Here is a 20580-nt window from a genome sequence, read left to right on the forward strand (position 1 = left end):
TTTGGCAAAGCACTGAGAATTTTTTTTTACTATCCTCTTGAAATACATTTTTCTAATGACAAAATGCTGTGTATCAGATTTTCTCCTAGTTTGTTTGTAACTCTAGGTGGAAAAACGAACATAGTGCAGCATTCAAAAGACATTCACAACAACGACTGGATTCCATAAATATTTGGCTTCCTTATACAACTAAATATATGATAGAATTTAATACGTATCCGATGTCGTCGAATACAACGTCGTAGGAATCACAGCTGCTCCGCTGCTGAATTAATGCATTTCAAAGTGGATTCAGCCGTTCCTGTTGATGAGGAGGAAGGAGAATTTTTATATCTTCATCTTCCTGTCAGTAAATATTATTTTGGCAGTCAATATTGGTAAGAAAGGAGATCTTGGATATTCTATTCACCAAAGGAAAAATCACAGTGAAACAGAAGTTTCCAAAATCGATTTTCTAGCGAACTATAAAAACAGGTTTATCCTGTTTACAAAGGTGGACAGAGAGGACACGATTTAGCTTTTAGTATGAGTGTACACATTTTGAAACCTATGATTTTTACTCAGGGATTTCATGTTTTCTTAATATTCGAAGTTCTTAAACAAAGTAACAGTTAAAAGTGAAAACCAACAAGTTTTGTAAAATTCAATAATTAATGTATTTTCCCAGAATGGAAAGTGAAAATTTAAAAGTAATGTACATTATTGTGAATTAAATCCCAAATAGTCCTATACGTTCTATTGTAAAATTACAGGAATAGAGTATTCCAAATAAATTCCAGTGGGTGTTCCAAATGAATTCTAGCCTTGAATGTGTTGCTGTGCCAGAAGCCTTGCATGTACTAATGTGACAACTGTTTTCATGTATCACAATGATATAAAAATCAAGAATGTCTCTGACTGAATTCACAATAATTCTAACATAATGATTTTGTCCCAAAGTCAATAAGCACTTTTAATTCCAGTGAATACTTTAAATAAGACCCTGAACACTACTAAAAGTCTGATTCTACTACATATGTTAAGATAAGAATGTATTATTCTAATGTCACCAACCTTAATATAACGACATATGACACAATAAGAGGACCAGGATGAGGGTGAAAAGATCATTTCCAGAACATACTAAGTTATAAACAAGGACAGGTCTTTTACTAAACCTTTAATAAAGAACATCACAATCATCAGCTTGATCAGGAATTTCCAAAGTGAAAACCAATGTCCAAAACTCATATCCAAATAAAAATGTGTACAAATAAATGACAACAGTCAGGTAGGCCCAAACTCCTACCCTTAATTACAGACATAGGTAACTCTTAAATATACATAACAACCTAAAAGGATGCAGATTTTACGAAGGGAAAATAATTTCTCCACAAGCATTCATTATGTCATTGACCATAAAACTCCTAATGAAGCTCTGATGAAAACTTGCGAGAATGTTTTTATTCAAATATATATTCGCATTACAGTTCTGGCGAAGGAAGTACTTCTGCCTATACACTACAGCAAGCCCAATGAAGAAAGATAAGTTGAAAACTATTCAGACCTCAAAGACATGTTCAGAAAAGAATACAATAAGAATAACTAGTAGAGAATTGGAAATTTTTTATTCCTGTAGAAAAGCAACTCCCAAAAATATAAATGATGCATCAAGATTCTTGTGAACATTCCAAGTTATAACTCAGCCTGTTTGCCATGCCACTGACCATTTTGATAAGGCAAGAATCCTAATGGGTAGAGTTTCGTCATGTGTCATCTTTGACTGTCTCAGCCCAAATCAAGTCTGAAGTCAAGGTTGCTATTACAAATAAAGGCAATTAATCGATAATGTGCAGATATGTATTATTCCATTAAGAATAAAGCAACTAATTTACAGGATATTCTATACATTTCAGAATCATAATATGCTTGATGCATATTTACATCAATTATGTATTTCAGGGGAAATAATTTTTATCCTCTTGTAATCAATGTATACAAATTGTAAATATGTTTGCAATTTGCAAAGTCTGTCTCGTAAATGCATGTCGTAATAAAGTCTTTTTTTCACTCTATTTTTGTATATATGAATTAATTATACAAAAATTAATCGAATTGCAACATTTGTACATATAAAGATGTTTGAAAAGACATCTGCAGAACACATACAACCAAAAACTGGTTCTGTCAAGGCAATTGTGACAAAACATGTGATAATGTATTATACCAGTTTTGTTTTTAAAATTAAGTGTCTCCATAAAACTACACTCTATCAGTATTAGTCACAAAAATGATTTCCAATAAGTAATAATGTGAAATGAAAATTATGACAGAAATAGATAAGTTTTCTTTTGAGACTAATATAATTCTAGGTGTATCTAACAATAAAAAACTTGAAAATTTCATGATAACACTTAGCAATATGCACTGCTATAATGGACCCAAAAATAAGAGATGATAGTGATTTAAAATACCTGCAGTTTTTTTAATTTTGTATCTACCTCTTCCCTCTATGTTTCATTCTATTTTTGATTGCTTCACTGTCATCAACCCATCCTTCTGCAATATCATGCCAAAAATGACCCCCCTTTATGATTCAGCCTAGATGGTGATCAAGCTATCAAGCAGAAGCCATATTACCTATAAAACTATGACCTTTGACCCTCAGCCATTTCTCACCAGATGTGTGTATCCTGAATCTTCATTGTCATATAATCATCCTCCAAACACATTATGCTCAACACGATATCTCTCTATCAGTCAGCTTGGACACAGGTCAAGCTATGAACTAAGTGACAGATGGATGTGTGTAGACAATGACAGATAGACTGATAGGCCTATCAATATTTTCATGAAAGCATAAACTATAATGCAGCTGAAACTTTGTAAATTATTCTAGTACATGCACACTGAAAATTATAAAGTTACACTATGATTACCAGTCAAAAGTGTCCAAATATGCTTAATGAAAAATAGTTGGGAAAGAAAAGCATTCATCTGATCTTAAAAGCTTACTTCTGAATTACAACTGGTAAATGGACATACTGAAGAAAAAAAAGGGGACTTTAAAAACCTAAAAATGTGTACTAAACAACTTTCCATGGAATTTTTAATCAGGCTTTCATAGAAGAGAGAGATTCAAAGATTAAGATTCGATATCGCCATGATATGTATGGAAATATACAACACTGATTCAGTGACATGTTAACTTACATAATAATAATAATAATAATAACAATAGTAATACAACTTTCTATCAGATACACCTTGACTTGTCCCAAGTGAAATAACAAAAAATGTAGGACATATCAAACAGTATCAAAATTTACTGTAGTTAAATTGTGTGATCAATAGATTGAGCATTTCTCAATCTAACACTTTTAATTACATAGTTTTCTTTTCTGTTCTCAAAATATTTAGTTGCATACATCAAAACTGGCTATTAGTAAAGATGAAACAGATAAAAACTGGTTGCCTGAACAGAAGGAACAGCCAAAACTGTTTATAAGTACAGAAGGAACAGCCAAAACCGCTTATAAGTATAGAAGGAACAGCCAAAATTGCTTATCAATATAGAAAGAATGACCAAAGCTGGTTATCAGTACAGATGGAACAGCCAAAACTGCTTATCAGTACAGAAAGAACAGCCCAAACTGCTTATCTGAGTACAGAAAGAACAGTAAAAACTGCTTGTCAGTACAGAAAGAACAGCCCAAACTGCTTATCAGTACAGAAAGAACAGTTAAAACTTCTTATCAGTACAGAAAGAACAGCCCAAACTGCTTAACAGTACAGAAGAAACAGCCCAAACTGCTTATCAATACAGAAAGAACAGCCCAAACTGCTCATCAGTAAAAAAAGAACAGTTAAAACTTCTTATCAGTTCAAAAAGAACAGTCCAAATGGCTTATCAGTACAGAAAGAACAACCCAAACTGCTCATCAGTAAAGAAAGAACAGCTAAAACTGTTTATCATTACAGAAAGAACAGCCCACTGCTTATTAGTACAGAAAGAACAGCCCAAACTGCTCATCAGTAAAGAAAGAACAGTTAAAACTTCTTATCAGTACAGAAAGAACAGCCCAAACTGCTTATCAGTACCCAATGAACAGCCCAAACTGCTCATCAGTAAAGAAACAGTTAAAACTTCTTATCAGTACTGAAAGAACAGCCCAAACTGCTTATCTGAGTACAGAAAGAACAGTTAAAACTGCTTATCAATACAGAAAGAACAGTTAAAACTGCTTATCAGTACAGAAAGAACAGCCCAAACTGCTTACCAGTACATAAAGAACAGCCCAAACTGCTTACCAGTACATAAAGAACAGCCCAAACTGCTTATCAGTACATAAGGAGCAGCCAAAACTGTTTATCAGTAATATCTGTGTGGCAATATTTCTTGGATGTTCATGTTTATGAACTATTACAGCGAAAGTAAAAGACTTTAAAGACAGCTTCAAAAGTACTGTAAAGTTATGAATGCATTTGTCTAATAAGACCCTAATAAAATCAACCTGGTTTAAAATTGGCTTTAAGATTTTAAAAAAATTACAATATTTTTATGTTGGATCAAATTACAGCAACATCCAATCACATCCCAATAGTGGGATTTCCTTTTCATTCTTGGTCAAAGGACAGCAAATTCCAGTCACATCCCATTAGTGGGATTTCCTTTTTTTATTCTGGATAAAAGTACAGCAAATTCCAATCACATCCCATTAGTGGGATTTCCTTTTTTATGCTGTGTCAAAGTACAGCAAATTCCAATCACAATGGTGGAATTTCTTTTTAGTCCAGGAATAATCTTCTGCAAGGTAAAAAATTTGCAATAAAAATGATTTCTAAATTGCATTTTGTTAGGGTCCCCAAATTAACATAATAAAAGTGTAGGAAAATATAGTTGGTGGAAATATTAGAAATTTTCACATTTCGTAGACATATCTTGTTGCATATAATGCAGCTTTTTTTAAAGAAATAATGTCCAACCAAAGTTTTTTTCATATCTTCATCATCACCTGTTTAATCCTGAATTGCTACAACTTAATGGATTTCACACTGCTGTGAGATTTCTAGGCTGTAACGGACACTTGATGGATATCCCTGGTCTTCAAGAAATACTTCAAGATATTGTATATGGCAGCAATGCAGTCCCAAGCATGCTGATTGGAAAAGTCACTGCAGGAGCAAGAAGATTTTACTTTCTTGTGGATGCTGCATTCAACATTTTTCTCTAAGATCAACTTTCCAGTTTCCAAAACCTTGGAAATTTATAGAAGTGTCTAAAGGGGATATTTTTAATTTTTTAATGAGGAAACAATGACAGCTGATGACACTCAGTTTGTATCTGTAGAAGAGGAAATTGAAACTCTGATATCTTAAGTCTAGAATATATATGCAAGTGTAATACAGGACAGTGATATGAGTGAAGAAAACATGGATACAATCCTAGCAATATCAAACAAGTTGGCGAAGACATAAGAACTGATCAAATTGGGCAAAATGAGCCCATTATGGATGCAGTACAGGAGTAAAAACTGCCAACTGGAACCTCCACTTGTCTTCCATAATTCAGATGCTCTCCTATTTTGCTGCAGTAGGGCATAATCTCTATGCAAATACAGTCCTGATGCATATCATTAAAACCACTCGAGGACGTACCAGAAACAGAGGTATGTCAGAACTAGAGGCTTGTCTGACTCAATTCAATGCCAGCTTACACTGTGATCAACACAAGGAAACATCTAATGCAAAGAGCAGATATAATGCAAAGACACTAAAAAAACTGGTACAAGTTTTGAAAGAAAGAAACCCATTCAACTGTAAAGGTCTGTCTCTCTGTAGCATAGTGTCAGCAGTGGTGGAACAGGGCAAAAAAGAATATAATCTATGAAAGACCAGGACATCTACAAATATTCCTTGAAGAGTCAACAAGTAATCACTCTAGGTGGCAAGATCACAGTTAAAGTTGATCATGAAGCCATTCACATTGACCCTGAACTTATCTTTCATAGATATGCATTAGTTGGCACAAACGAAACACAGACATGGAAGAACTATTTAAGTGTGAACATTGCAGCAATCCTGTCACCTTGTTTGAAACATAAGATTTGTTGAGGCAGGCAAACAAGGCAGTACTGGCTGATGCATTGTGAAAGTAAGAACAAGACAGTCAAAATACATCTTCCATTTGTCTTCCATTGTATGTCTTAGATGAGAGGGCTTTATTTCATTGTGTGCCTTGGAATAGTGGCTTGACGTCTCAAGACATATGCAATTTGCATGTGCATTATGTGACCAAAAAAAAGTGGTTTCTGAAGGTTACCAAGGAGACGCATCAGCAAAAGATAAGATCAGCAACAACATGCATAACTGTGTCGATTCACTGTGATGCAAGAACATTGCTCACCGTACATTAAGTGGGGATGGAATGAAGTCCAAGGAACTCTTCTTCCTGTAGTCAGTGATGACCAATCAGCACTAAGCAGACTGTTGGAGATGATTAGATGCAGCTGTAAGACTGATTGTAGCAATGCATGATGCACATGATGGAAACACAGTCTTGGATCTTCACTTGCCTGCAGTGAATGTTGAGGTTCTACTTGTACATATACTCATCCTATGAACTGTGATAAGGAGGATACAGAAGATTATGAAGAATGACATACTGATATTTTATCACTTTCGTATATGACAGTAACAAGTAATTCTTTGCAGTAAATATTTCGACACTGTATGAGACAATTTGACAATAATTACACCAACACCTCTTTCTCAGTGTTAGTAATTGTACAAATTCCACATTATTGCTTTGTTAAAGTTTCCAGTAAAAGATAACTATTTTACTATTTTATCCTGCCTTTAAAGAGAAAGCATTAAATTGATGTTAACCAATGTTTATTACAACCTGATTAAAAACTATTACATGCATTGATGATAAGTTCTGAAACTTAGGATCTCTGACAATATATTTCTCTTTTGTTATAAGTATTAAATATAAACAAATGGTTATCTTTGTTATTTTGGTTTTAAGCCTATCATTAAAGCAATGAGCTTAAATCCAGTGAAGTTTTAATGCTTGAAATCAATGCATCAGTGAAGTTTTAATACTTGAAATCAATGTATCAATGAAGTTTTAATGCTTGAAATCAATGTATCAGTGAAGTTTTAATGCTTGAAATCAATGCATCAGTGAAGTTTTAATGCTTGAAATCAATGCATCAGTGAAGTTTTAATGCTTGAAATCAATGTATCAGTGAAGTTTTAATGCTTGAAATCAATGTATCAGGGAAGTTTTAATGCCTGAAATCAATGCATCAGTGAAGTTTTAATACTTGAAATCAATGTATCAATGAAGTTTTAATGCTTGAAATCAATGCATTAGTGAAGTTTTAATGCTTGAAATCAATGCATCAGTGAAGTTTTAATGCTTGAAATCAATGTATCAGTGAAGTTTTAATGCGTGAAATCAATGTATCAGTGAAGTTTTAATGCTTGAAATCAATGCATCAGTGAAGTTTTAATGCTTGAAATCAATGTATCAGTGAAGTTTTAATGCTTGAAATCAATGCATCAGTGAAGTTTTAATGCTTGAAATCAATGCATCAGTGAAGTTTTAATACTTGAAATCAATGCATCAGTGAAGTTTTAATGCTTGAATTCAATGCATCAGTGACTACTTGTAGACATTTCTGCTAATAATGGATAAGTTTATGCATACAAAGGTACATGACACTGTAATGTCGATTTTCAAAACTTCCTCCAAATATTTTTTCCTAAACTTTTGGTATGATGTTAGGTACCCCGAAGAAATGCATTGGACAAAAATAATCTTATTGCATGTCTTTCTCACATTCTGGTCTCTCTCTCTCATACACACATACGAATCTACCTCATGCACTTCATAATGTAGTGATAAGAATGCCATGAATGGGACCTTTCATTCATGTGTGAGTGAGATCTAGAATGCTGATGAAACATTTAGATGTTAAACTGAAATGGACATCTCTCTCTATACACATCAAATTAATATTTTTAAAAATTAGATTTCATCAATTTTTCACTCTTTTGTTGCTAAATGTGAAGCGATGGTATTGACATTTCTTTTCAAGTAAAGTCATATCTGATCAAGTACAATTCAGAGGTAACATACATTTAATACATAATAACCAACAGTTATGAATACTCATGAATCAGATATCACTTTATTTCACAAGAAATATCAGCAACATAGATTTAGATTTATAAAATTTTCTTTCAGAGGTAACAAAGGAAATATTATAAAAAGGTAACATCATATTCTGAAGAATCAAACTAAAATATTTTGAAATGTTTCATCAATGATCTAGAACCACCCATGAATAACTGAAAGGTTCCACTCATGATTTTCTTCTTTATCAGTGCTTAAAAGAAATTGGTAGCTGTGTAGATAGGAATTAGGCAAAATGTGTACAAGTAAAATTTACTTTATTTGATGTCACTGTGACATCGTGACTTGTCCTGTAATATAGTGACATGAACATCAGTGCGACATCATGACTCTTCTTGTTATATAGTGACATGAACATCAGTCAGGATTCTCCTTGCAACATATTGCCATGAAGATCAATGTACACTGCTACTACATTCTGACATACTGTCCTTCATACTGTATTAGACTTCAGATAATAACAGAGTTTGACAGGAATCATGTCAGTTGACCCAGTACAAGCAATTCTTGAGACAGTAAAACCATTATCAAAATCCTCTCAAAATCATCATATGGCTAGTAAGAAAGTGTATGAGAATAAAAGTCACAAAAAATGAAGTATTATAATAAATAATTTACTATATTATACATTCGTGGTTATCAGCAATCGGAAGCTATTGTGTATTTCTATAATTTAACATCTCCTCCACCTCCTCTTCCATGGCTACCTGCTGAGGCTTTCCTTGGACTAACACTTCCATTTCCTGAAATAAACATTTTAAATTTGTTATGCAGTGGAACGTTAAAGTGTACATCTTAATAATAAATTATAAATTATAAATTATAATTCCCTCATTAATTTTTCAAACTGAATTTGGTCATCATTTTACTAATATTACAGGATTGAGAAATAAGCATATTTAGTAAAATGTTTTCATCCAGACAAAATCCCAATGACACCAGTCAAATGACTGGTGATGATGCTGGCATGAATATCAATTATTACCGTAGCATTCTAACTAGTTCATAGCATTCTAGCAATAGCAGCTGCAAGAATAACAAATCTGTTACTTGCAGTTGACCTTACAGTAAACATAATCCAGTGAACTGATTTATTTTTAATGGGTATAATTTGTTTTGGGTTGGGGTGGGGGTTGTAAATAATGACATTTATATCAATGCTTAGAATCAGGAATTGGGGGAAGGTTTCCTGTTGGTTCCAAAGAAATATTATTGCTGACAAGGTCTTTATTATAATTCCTGGTCTGTACTAACCACAAAAGTTTTTACTGCCACTCACTCCTTTTTTTTCCAATTTAAAACTGAACCATCACAAAGGAAATTCTTGATCCACCTTATGATCAGTAACTAAGTAAAGAAATTATTTACTAATAAAACACACAGAGGAAAGAATATTATAAAAAGGAATAAATACAGTACTCTATTGTATTTTATACATCAGATAGCAACACATTCTCTCCCTGTAATGGTATAATTTTAGTGGGTTTTATTAAAACCTTAAGACCACAAATGCAAAGACATAACAAAACATGTTCCATTAAGAAACAGGATTTCAAGCACCAATCATAAGCATATCCATGAACATGAATATCACATATACTAACTTAATAATCAAATAAAACTGCAAGGAACAAAGACCCTGATCTGCCAGCATATTATGTTAAAGCAAATCATGGTCTTTGCTGTTTGTAGTTGGACTTTTAAGCAAGTGTATAATGGTAAGCACTTTATTTTGGAGTTTGATCATTCACTTGTACCAGAAAAAAGTGCATTTGCTTTATCTGCTCATATACATAGGAATGCATGTAACCATGCTCTATCATGCTAGGACAGCACTATTGTAAAGGAAGAAATGTACAAATGTCACTGATAATACTAGCAGCAAGCAACTTTTTACCCAGCAGACTTTTTTGTTAATTTTCTTCAACAGCAATGACAAACAGGTAAACCAAAAACTTTAAAATTTTGTCCCCTTTTTCAAATTTGTTAACATTTTGTAAATAAATAGCATTTCAAATATACTTCAAGGATAATGTAACTGATGAAATGTTGGAAAATTCAACTTTTCCAGGTAGTAAATCTTTTTTAGGAAATTATTTTTCTCTAAGAATAATTACCTGATCACACTAATAATGGGGGAATAAACTCTGCTACTTCCCAAATCCAGCCATTTCCCCAAAGAAGAAAAAAAGGATATTCCATCTATATACATATATGGTGGCGCTCACCAGATAATATGTACTTTTGAGAGAGTGACGTATGTAAGGTGAAGTAGTTCGCATTTAAAACATGCACAGTGGAGAGAATGTTGGCATATCTCTATGCTACATTAATGTAATGTGGATGATATTTCTTTTGGATATTGTACTTTTGGAAATTTTACATGATTTAAGTACACTGCTAACTAAAATGACTGCTCCCTTGTGTTAAAAAATCAGTCTGAATTAGTCTAAAGTGCACTATACATAGCAGCTATTAAAATAGGGAAAATAAATTTTGCCAGACTAGACAATACCAGCTTCTGAAAGTACAATGAATGAATTACCAAATATATAAAATGTAAAAAAAGTTATCGGCTCTTTTTTTATACAATTGACCTCTGAAGTTCAGGAAGTGAAAATGACCAAGTAGAGCTAGCACTTTTTTGAAAGGTGCACATTTGAAGTAAGGCCAAGCTGTATACTCTATAACCCATAGCACACCCATCAACCATACACCAAAATAAAGGGAATTAAAGGTTCTTTGCATTATACCTAAGATATACAAAGTCTTTTTTAAATAGCCAGTAAAACCAGTGAGGAGAGCCGGGGAAATTCTTTTTCTTTAAAATCCTAACCCTATGCAAAATGCGAAACTGTATAGCGCCACCTATATGATATAGACAAAGGGAAGAAACTCTTACATATTACCTCCCCTGATCACCACACTGTAGCATCTCATCAACTGCATGTTTAGGTGTTTTAAGCTGAGCAACACATCAACTAGGATGCTCATATATGAGGTGAGGTGTGGGAGAGTTTTAAAAAGTACTAGTAATGTGATCAGGCAAGTATTCTCATAGAAACATAGTCTAATAAATTGGAATTCTTCTTTGAATACATTCTGCAATCATATTAATGTTAGAAGAATTGATAATACAATGAGAAAATGGTAAGCAACCCACTGATATCCACAGGCACCAGTGATAGGAAGAATGACTGGATTTTCTAGATGGAGGATAATTCACTCTCCTAACCTGATGGCAGTACAACCAAGGGTCATGTAACCTATGATGATCATATACGGATAAGAAGAAAGTACCAATAAAAATTCAGGGCAAATCGAGCAAAAGCACTAAACCCACACCCATGAAGAAGTTGTCCTGATATCATCTGGGCTGCAGCCACTAGGCCCACCAGTCAATTCTTCTCTCTGCAAAGGTAGATCGCAGAGATAAAACACTTGAAAAGTTTGACTGTGCATAGCTTCTGTTATGTATTAGTTTAAAACATTGGCTTGCATAAATCATCCTAATCTCATGAGCAGAAATCTTCATGAGGTGAATCTAATATACTGAGACATCTGAGTATTACCAACCTCAGCCATGATGCTAGGGCTTGTGGGGTTACGGCATATTTTTTCCTGGTCTTCTCTATGAAAGAGAGATGTGCTCACTGATTTTAACCATGCACTTCCAGTAAAACTTGAGAATACTTGTACTGTCATCTCTTTTGAAATATAGATAAAAAAGAGAGAGCCTATTGCCATTAACAGAATGCCTGCTCATGGCAATTTATTTTAGCTCAAAAGCCTGGTTGTATCATTAGGATTACTGAATCTTCTGATTTCAACTGGGGATTGTTTGGTTCCATTAATGCAACTCACCCATTCTGTATGCTGAAACTTAAGCTATCAGAAACTATGTTTTGTATGATAGCAGCTCCAATGAGTTTCTGGCAAAAGGTTTGAATTTATCAGAGTAGAGCCACATCAAAACCCATGAAAGATTCCATTTCGGAAACGGATTTAGATATTTTGGCGTAAATTAAAATTGGCAAGTAGGTCTGAGAGCACGGAGCTTTTGGAGTTAACTTATTCTCTACAAATCACAAACAGAAGAAGTCAGCCAACTGCAGAATTGAGGCACTCAAAGGGATGGTATTACTGGCTTGCACATGTCCCGGAAAACATGACACTTACACTCAAAAGGCCTCAAAGTGGAGGGTCTTCTAGTTTCATTTCTTTACAAGGCTCTCAAAAAGTGCCAGGCAAGCCAAAAAAAAGTCTGTCTGAGCTGGGATGAAACATCCAGGATAAGACTAGCTATTGAACATCACCAGGGTTTTCTTGGGAACATTCACCCAGAACTTGTCCCACCTGAGAACGGCTAACATAATCACTTTGCAGTTCTGACTCTCCAACTTGACTGATGGTGCATCTGCAGGGCCGGCACTACCATATAGGCAAACTAGGCAGCCGCCTAGGGCGCCGATTTCAGAGGGCGCATTTTTAATTTTTTTTTATTGTTTATAAATTTTGAAATTGATATTTTCCGGGGGGGGGGGGGAGCACCAGAATCTAACCTTGCCTAGGGCACCAGATAGTCTGGCAGGGTCTGGCGCTGGCCCTGTGCATCTGCAGTCAAGGCTTCCGAAACTGGGACCAGAGAGATAAACAGGGGCAGACTATGATTTACCTTATCACAAAATGAAATGATTTGATGCCACCAAACTACATGAATCCAATGAAAGACCCACATTTGAATGCACCATTTGGTGAGATGGGTCTGGTCTCTTCTTGGCAGCAATATCTGATCTGGATGCTTATCTTTAGCTGGAAGTGCCAGGATAGAAATTTCCAAGCCAGAATGCACAAGATGGGTGACTTTGTCCTCCTTTCCCCCAATCTGAGGAAGTGGGTCAGCATCACCAAGTTGTCCGAACTTATAAAGGCTACTTTCCAACAAAGCTGATTCTTCCATAAATGCAAAGCACTAACTATAGTCTTCATTTCCTTAAGGGTAATGTGAAGATGCGTGCCCTCCTGCCAAAAATTTCAGTTGGGGGTTTTGTGGAGAAATTCCTGCCATGATATAATGTTTGTTGCATATCATGATCATAGCTTACTGATTGAGTCAGCTGGAAAAGAGGCACCAGGCAGGGTAATCTATAAATGACCCATGGTAAGGTGGCCAAGAAGAATGAAATCCACTGGCTCATTGAGTAAACCAAGGAGTTTCAAAAATGTTCTCAATGAAATTCACCCTATGTTGATAACTGACTCCATGATATTGATAATCCATGCCATGTGTACATGGGAAGACAGACAAGATTAAGATGGGTCAGAAACTTCATGAAATGTTGGGATAGGTTGAGATCTGACTCACCCCAGTTCCCTGAAAAGCCCAGATGACCTGCTCTACACCAATATTTATTGCCACATGTTTTGGGAGGATGTTGTGTAGATATGCCATTGTCATGGTGGATGAAGTTTACTACAACAGAGTGATGAAGCAGGTGATGACTTTTGTGATCGCCCATGGACTGATATTCAGACCAAATAGGAATACATGAAATTGGTATATTTTTCCATTTTTAGGCAAACCAAAGGAATCTGCATGAGTTGGTTAAATAGAGGAATGAAAATATGCATCTGTTAGATTTAGACTGCAAATTCATCCCATTTTATGGTAAGCCTACTTGACTGGGCTGTTTCCATTTCCACCATCAGCTGAGCAATGTGTCTGTTCAAACTGGATGAGGTCTGTGACTGGATTGAGTTTTATACTGGTTTTGAGAACTCGAAAAACCTCAAGTAAAACCCGATAATTTGGTTTACAAATAGTCTCCATTTGTTGAGTAATGACCAGATCTTCTTCTACATAATTTTAACTTGCTCCAAATCATCTGACAGCACATCCATCATGAAATGGAAAAAAGAAAGTGGAGGTGACTTATCCAGATGACAAAATTTAACTTTGATAAAAATAGTTTAATCCGGTCCTGGTGAAAATGATGGAGGTTAGCATCAATCAGTAGGCTGTTCACAAGTCATTGGGGTAGTGAGTCAATAACAGTTGTTGGAAAGATTGGGGAATGTGTGTGTGTGTGTGTGTGTGTGAGATTTGGATTTTTAATGTAGTTTTAGCAATTTTTCAGTCACATCATTACAATGTCTGCAGTGTGGCAGTTTATAGGGATGTCTAGCAATGGGGCATCATGCCACGACATATAACATGTTCCACCCAATCACATTATCCTGACACCAGGCTGACCAGTCCTAACACTAATCTCCTAATGCTGAGTGCCTACCAAGGCAGCTATTAGTACCAATTTTAAAAGTTGTTGGTATGACTTAGCTGGGTTCAAGCCTGCAACCTCCCGTATCTGACATGAATGCTCTAACCACTAGGCCACTAGAGTGGTTGGAAGTTTGGGGAAAGAGAAAAATTATTTCTCCTTCAAATAATTCCCTGATCACATTAACGTTAGGAATATAAGCCCTATTACCTCCATATCCTGCCCTACCAAAAAATGAAAATTTGTCTTCCCCGTTTATATTAAAGGGCAATAACTCTTGCCCATTACCTTCCCTTGCTGCCTATAGGTGGTGCTAATTTTAAGCTTTCGCTCGGGAACTGACAACATTGTTCATATTGTTTCCCAAAACCAAATGGAAATTTATCCTACTTTTCATTCTGTCCATGGAGGATCTTGTTATTTTTTAACATATTAATATTAAGGAATATTCTGCAGGTGGTATATACATTACTTTTTTAATTTTGGCCATAATTATGTGAATCTTTACACTACATAGACTTAGCTTATGTGTTCTCTGACTGCATGGCTCTACATTGTAATAGAACATATTGAGGTTCATGTTTGCACAGATTGTCTTTCTTTATCACCCCTGGTATAGTAAGTGTCTCCAACATTTTTAATGCAGTTAACTATGCATTTCTATTTTTCCTTCCTTACTTGTCATCCTATAATCAATTATGATAATTAAGTACACTAAATGCAAGAATGCAAAGCTAGCAAGAAATCTGATACCTCTTGTCTTGCATGTGCAATGAGCATATCATTGGCTACATGCAACATGTGCTGCATTGTTGATTCCTGCATTGAGCAATGCGTATGTTATTTTATCAGCATATGGGAAACATGAGGGGATGGCAACTTTGCATCCCTTTGTTCTTCCCATTTTTCTCAGATGTATGTACCACAGTCAGCACTGTACACATCATTTCTTAATGGGTAAGGGGTGAAACATCATGACATGCCACACTATGCTAGTAATCAATCAGGTGATGGGTCAAAACACTGCATTCTGTCTAAGCTTCACACATCTCTTGACGCTTAGCTGCAACACAGTGGACCAAATACCTTCTGACCATGATCACAAACACTGCAGCCTGAGAGTGATAAACACTTTGCCTCATTAGCTTTACTTCTGTTGCACTTATTTCATCGACCCTGTTTACACAAAATGGCAAAAATTACTTTGTGTGTGTGTGTGTGATTTGGATTTTTAACATAGCTTTAACAATTTTTCAGTCATATTGTTACCATGTCTGCAGTGTTGGCATTTTGTAGTGATGTCTAGCACAGGGGCATCATGCTGTAGACATATAGCACCATGTCCCACCCAGTCACATTATCCTGACACCAGGCCAGTGAGTCCTAACACTAACCTCTTATTGCTGAGCGCCAAGCGAGGCAGCTGCTTGTACCATTTTATAAATCTTTGGAATTTCTTTGCCAGCATTCAAACCTGTGACCTCCTGCATCTGAGGTGGATGCTTTAACCACTTAGGACACCAGAGTGGTCCGACAAAAATGACAGAAAATAAGTAGGATTCATAAATCACAATAACAACACTTATTACCTAAACTAAAATACGTGTTGAGCATGAATTAACAACCAAGAACACATAGCTACAATAGCATTTTGGAACAAAATAAACTAACTCTGCAACTGCATAAAAATTCATAAAAATACTGATCAGAAAAAATAAATATTGATTGCAACCTTTAGTAATTAACATTACTGAAAAAAGTATGATACTGACTTTCTGGATGAATAAGTTGAAATCACACAGATATTCAAGGATTTTGGGAGCTTTTGACGTACAGTGTACTATCCAAGCAAACATATAAAATGTAAACATCTGGTTGATGGGTTGCCACCTAGTCATTGTAAGGGGAGGTAACAGATAAGAGTATCTTCCCTTGGCATATATAGTATATAAAGACAACTTTTGTCATCTTTTCTGGAGGGATGTATTGGAAGATAGCAGAGTTTATTTTTCCAATGTTAAGGTGATCAGAGAATGTATTCAAAAGAGAAATGGATACGTTACATAATCTAGGGTCGAAGCAATCCACAACCACAACAAAATTCAAAGATTCATGTGCATTTCCAATGAAACCAGCAGTTAATATGAATATCCTCATGTGAGAACCATAACATTGTAAAGTGTAGGAAGCAGTGCCCTGCCACCAACTGTCTATTAAGTAAAACTGAATGAGCAGTTAAACAATTATCAAATTTGCAAAGTTTAATGATCACAGAATGATTTCTCTACCAGACACATAATTTAACTTGCATCATCTTACATTCAATCACTCCCACAGCACAACAACACAATGAGGTAAAGTGCCATTGAAAATCTAATATAATAATGTAATGTCATCTTCTGCTGCACAGTTAACATTTCTTTTGCAAAGTGGACATCCCCAAAAATAAAGTGCACCTCAGGCATGCAACTACTGAATCAATTAACTCAAATATTACTAGTATGCTCTGAAAATTTCCAGTTTTGGATTGCCAATTAGGCTGCAGGGCACATGGTGCTTTTGAACATTGACGCTAATATTTCTGTATTTTAAAATGTTATGAATTATTCTAAAATATATACAGTACATCTGGCACAAATGCCATTACCAACTTAAACACTGCATCCATATAAACCACACAGGTACAAACTGTAAGAGACAAAACAATTTTCTACTAGTCTGAATGATACTTAATTGTATAAAGTCCAATTTTCTACTAGTCTGGAGTCCAAGTGATGCTAAAATTGCAGAAAGTCCAATTCTCTACCAGTCTGGAATCCAAGTGATGCTAAAATTGCAGAAAGTCCAATTTTCTACTAGTCTGGAGTCCAAGTGATGCTAAAATTGCAGAAAGTCCAATTCTCTACCAGTCTGGAATCCAAGTGATGCTAAAATTGCAGAAAGTCCAATTTTCTACTAGTCTGGAGTCCAAGCAATGCTAAAATTGCAGAAAGTCCAATTCTCTACCAGTCTGGAATCCAAGTGATGCTAAAATTGCAGAAAAGTCCAATTCTCTACCAGTCTGGAGTCCAAGCGATGCTAAAATTGCAGAAAGTCCAATTCTCTACCAGTCTGGAATCCAAGTGATGCTAAAATTGCAGAAAGTCCAATTCTCTACTAGTCAGGAGTCCAAGTGATGCTAAAATTGCAGAAAGTCCAATTCTCTACTAGTCAGGAGTCCAAGCGATGCTAAAATTGCAGAAAGTCCAATTCTCTACTAGTCAGGAATCCAAGTGATGCTAAAATTGCAGAAAGTCCAATTCTCTACCAGTCTGGAGTCCAAGTGATGCTAAAATTGCACAAAGTCTAACTTTTCCTTGATATTTTATAGATTCCAACACACTCTGGGGTAGGATCAAAGATGACATCCCTCTTGCAGAAGGTTATCCAAAGGCATTAACGAATTAATTTAATGAATTTCCACCCAGCAGACTCACAGACAATGAGACAGCTACACATAGAGGGTATCACGATACAGCCAACAATGCTTGAAAAAAAAGGTGGCAAAAATAAGTGTTTAGTTCTATGATATTCCTAAAAAATTAGTAATGCAAGTAGAAGAACCCTATCTAACTCATAATACCCTATGTAACTCACAACACCCTATGTAACTCACAATGATCATAACACTATGTAAGTTGCAACACCCTATGTAATCACAAGACCCTATGAAACTCACAACACCCTATGTAACTCACAATACCCTATTTAACTCAAACACCCTATGTAACTCACAATAATCATAACACTATGTAACTTGCAACGCCCTATGTAATCACAAGACCCTATTAAACTCACAAGACCCTATGTAGCTCACAATACCCTATTTAACTCAAACACCCTATGTAACTCACAACACCTATGAAAATTTACAATACCCTATTTAACTCACAACACCCTATGTAACTTACAATACACTAATTCTTACAAAATGTACAAAATGAAATTGGATATGGAGCTTTACATGTATACATGTTTATAAATCGAGTTGAACAACAAATAACATATACCTTGACCTGCCATCACATATTCCACCTGCAGATCAGGGTCTATGTTGTTTGTTCTATTGATTATGTCTAACAAAATGCATAGACCCACATACATCTGCCAGTGCATTATGTGATGGCAGATCTGGATCTGTGCAGTTTGCACATGGACACAACTTAAAAATGAGTATACTCTAAAAAAACTCGAGACGGAGGACTTGTTCATATATGGCGATTATGTACCTTGATAGAGAAATCTCTAAAGATGCAGTGCTCTAGAAAAATTGTGCTGACTCATAACAGGTTTAACCAATTAACGATAAGACTATTGTAGCGGAATTCTTTTTCATTCTATTTCTCCTCATGGTAAAATGTGACAACTTACAAAAATCTTCTGTTAATATCGTAAATTATTCAAACAATATTCTTTCTGTATTGAATCTTTGCATTACACAGTCATACTTATAATCCCTTTCATATCTACATATTTCATTTTCAAAGTTACATAATGTTTGAATGGTTAGTTAACACTACCACTGCTCCGGTGGCCAAGTGGTTAGAGCGTCTGCCTTGGATGCGAGAGGTCATGGGTTCAATCTCTGGCTGAGTCAAACCAAAGACTTACAAAATTGGTACCAACAGCTGCCTCGCTTGGCACTCAGCATTAGGAGGTTAGTATTAGGACTGGTCGACCTGGTGTCAGGATAATGTGACTAGGTGGGACATCATGCTACATGTCTGTGACATGAAGCCCCATTACTAGGCATCACTATAAAAGCCACACTGCAGACATTGTAGCGATATGACTGAAAAATTGTTAAAGCTACATTAAAAATCCAAATCACACACACACACACACACACACAGAGCTAATACTACCATTACTTAAATACAGATTGCATTAAGAATATCTGTATGGATTTTATACATTCACTGACCTACTTTATCTACATTTCTGCTGGTTGTCACAAAAATGCATGCTTAATGATTTCTGCCACATTGAGTCCTTTGTGGTAAACCCTCACAATAATACTGTGCCCATATATAATGCAGGTATTAGCATGGGTCACATCACACTGGCTTAAAGTCCGTTCTATAGTTATTACTCTAACTTGGTTCATTTCATTTTATTATAGTTCCTGGCTGATGACAGGTAAATTTCATATCATTGAATGCCATCGCATTTAAGATTTTATGTCATAATGTATATAACCCTTTATCAAACAGTCTAGACTGTATATACCTTAGTATACACTGACCTCATTTACAATGTAGCACAGACTAGATTGTATATACCTCAATATACAAGAACCTTATTTACAATATAGCACATAGGATAGACTGTATATACCACTGTACCTCATTTACAATGCAGCACACTAGTATATACCTCATTATACAACCTCATTTACAAAGTAGCACAAAGACTAGATTGTATATACATCTATATGCAACCTCATTTACAAAGTAGCACAAAGACTAGATTGTATATACCTCTGTATACAACCTCATTTACAAAGTAGCACAAAGACTAGATTGTATATACCTCTATATACAACCTCATTTACAAAGTAGCACAAAGACTAGATTGTATATACCTCTGTATACAACCTCATTTACAAAGTAGCACAAAGACTAGATTGTATATACCTCTATATACAACCTCATTTACAAAGTAGCACAAAGACTAGATTGTATATACCTCTATATACAACCTCATTTACAAAGTAGCACAAAGACTAGATTGCATATACCTCTGTATAACTAATGTCCAAAATTCCTATTTCAAGACTATCGAGCACTGACTAATGTCTGAAGCAAAACTGAAGTATCAGGAAAGGAAAGGTCATTTATATACATCTTTGAAAATAATGGAATTTCTTTAAGATAGAATATGAATTCATACTGTACACAAATAAATATGTTTCATCAGTGTTACATCTCCATGTTTAGCAAAATATAGACTTTTGTAAAAACAGAAATTTCCACAATCTAATTTGCAGTCCAATAAATCAGACCCCCATATTATTGTTAATACTGATGTACAATTTTTGAGTATGATGTCAGATGTTCATTAAAATTGGCTCTTTTG

The 20580-nt window shown here is 35.2% G+C and overlaps 1 protein-coding gene across 3 annotated transcripts in view; it reads right to left on the reverse strand.

The window, feature by feature from the left end:
• Positions 1 to 1592: 1592 nt before the first annotated feature.
• LOC149781503 (lisH domain-containing protein ARMC9-like) overlaps positions 1593 to 20580 on the reverse strand; it is a 109496-nt gene continuing 90508 nt past the window's right edge. For all 3 annotated transcript variants that reach the window (XM_089935585.1, XM_089935587.1, XM_089935586.1), the window contains one exon: positions 1593 to 8928. In XM_089935585.1, coding sequence (XP_089791711.1) covers positions 8852 to 8928 — 77 coding nt within the window. In that variant the 3' untranslated portion in view covers positions 1593 to 8851. The remainder of the gene's footprint in view (positions 8929 to 20580) is intronic.

Source organism: Sinohyriopsis cumingii, chromosome 15 (assembly GCF_028554795.1).
Source record: "Sinohyriopsis cumingii isolate HCF-2022 chromosome 15, ASM2855479v2, whole genome shotgun sequence".
NCBI lineage: Eukaryota > Metazoa > Mollusca > Bivalvia > Unionida > Unionidae > Sinohyriopsis > Sinohyriopsis cumingii.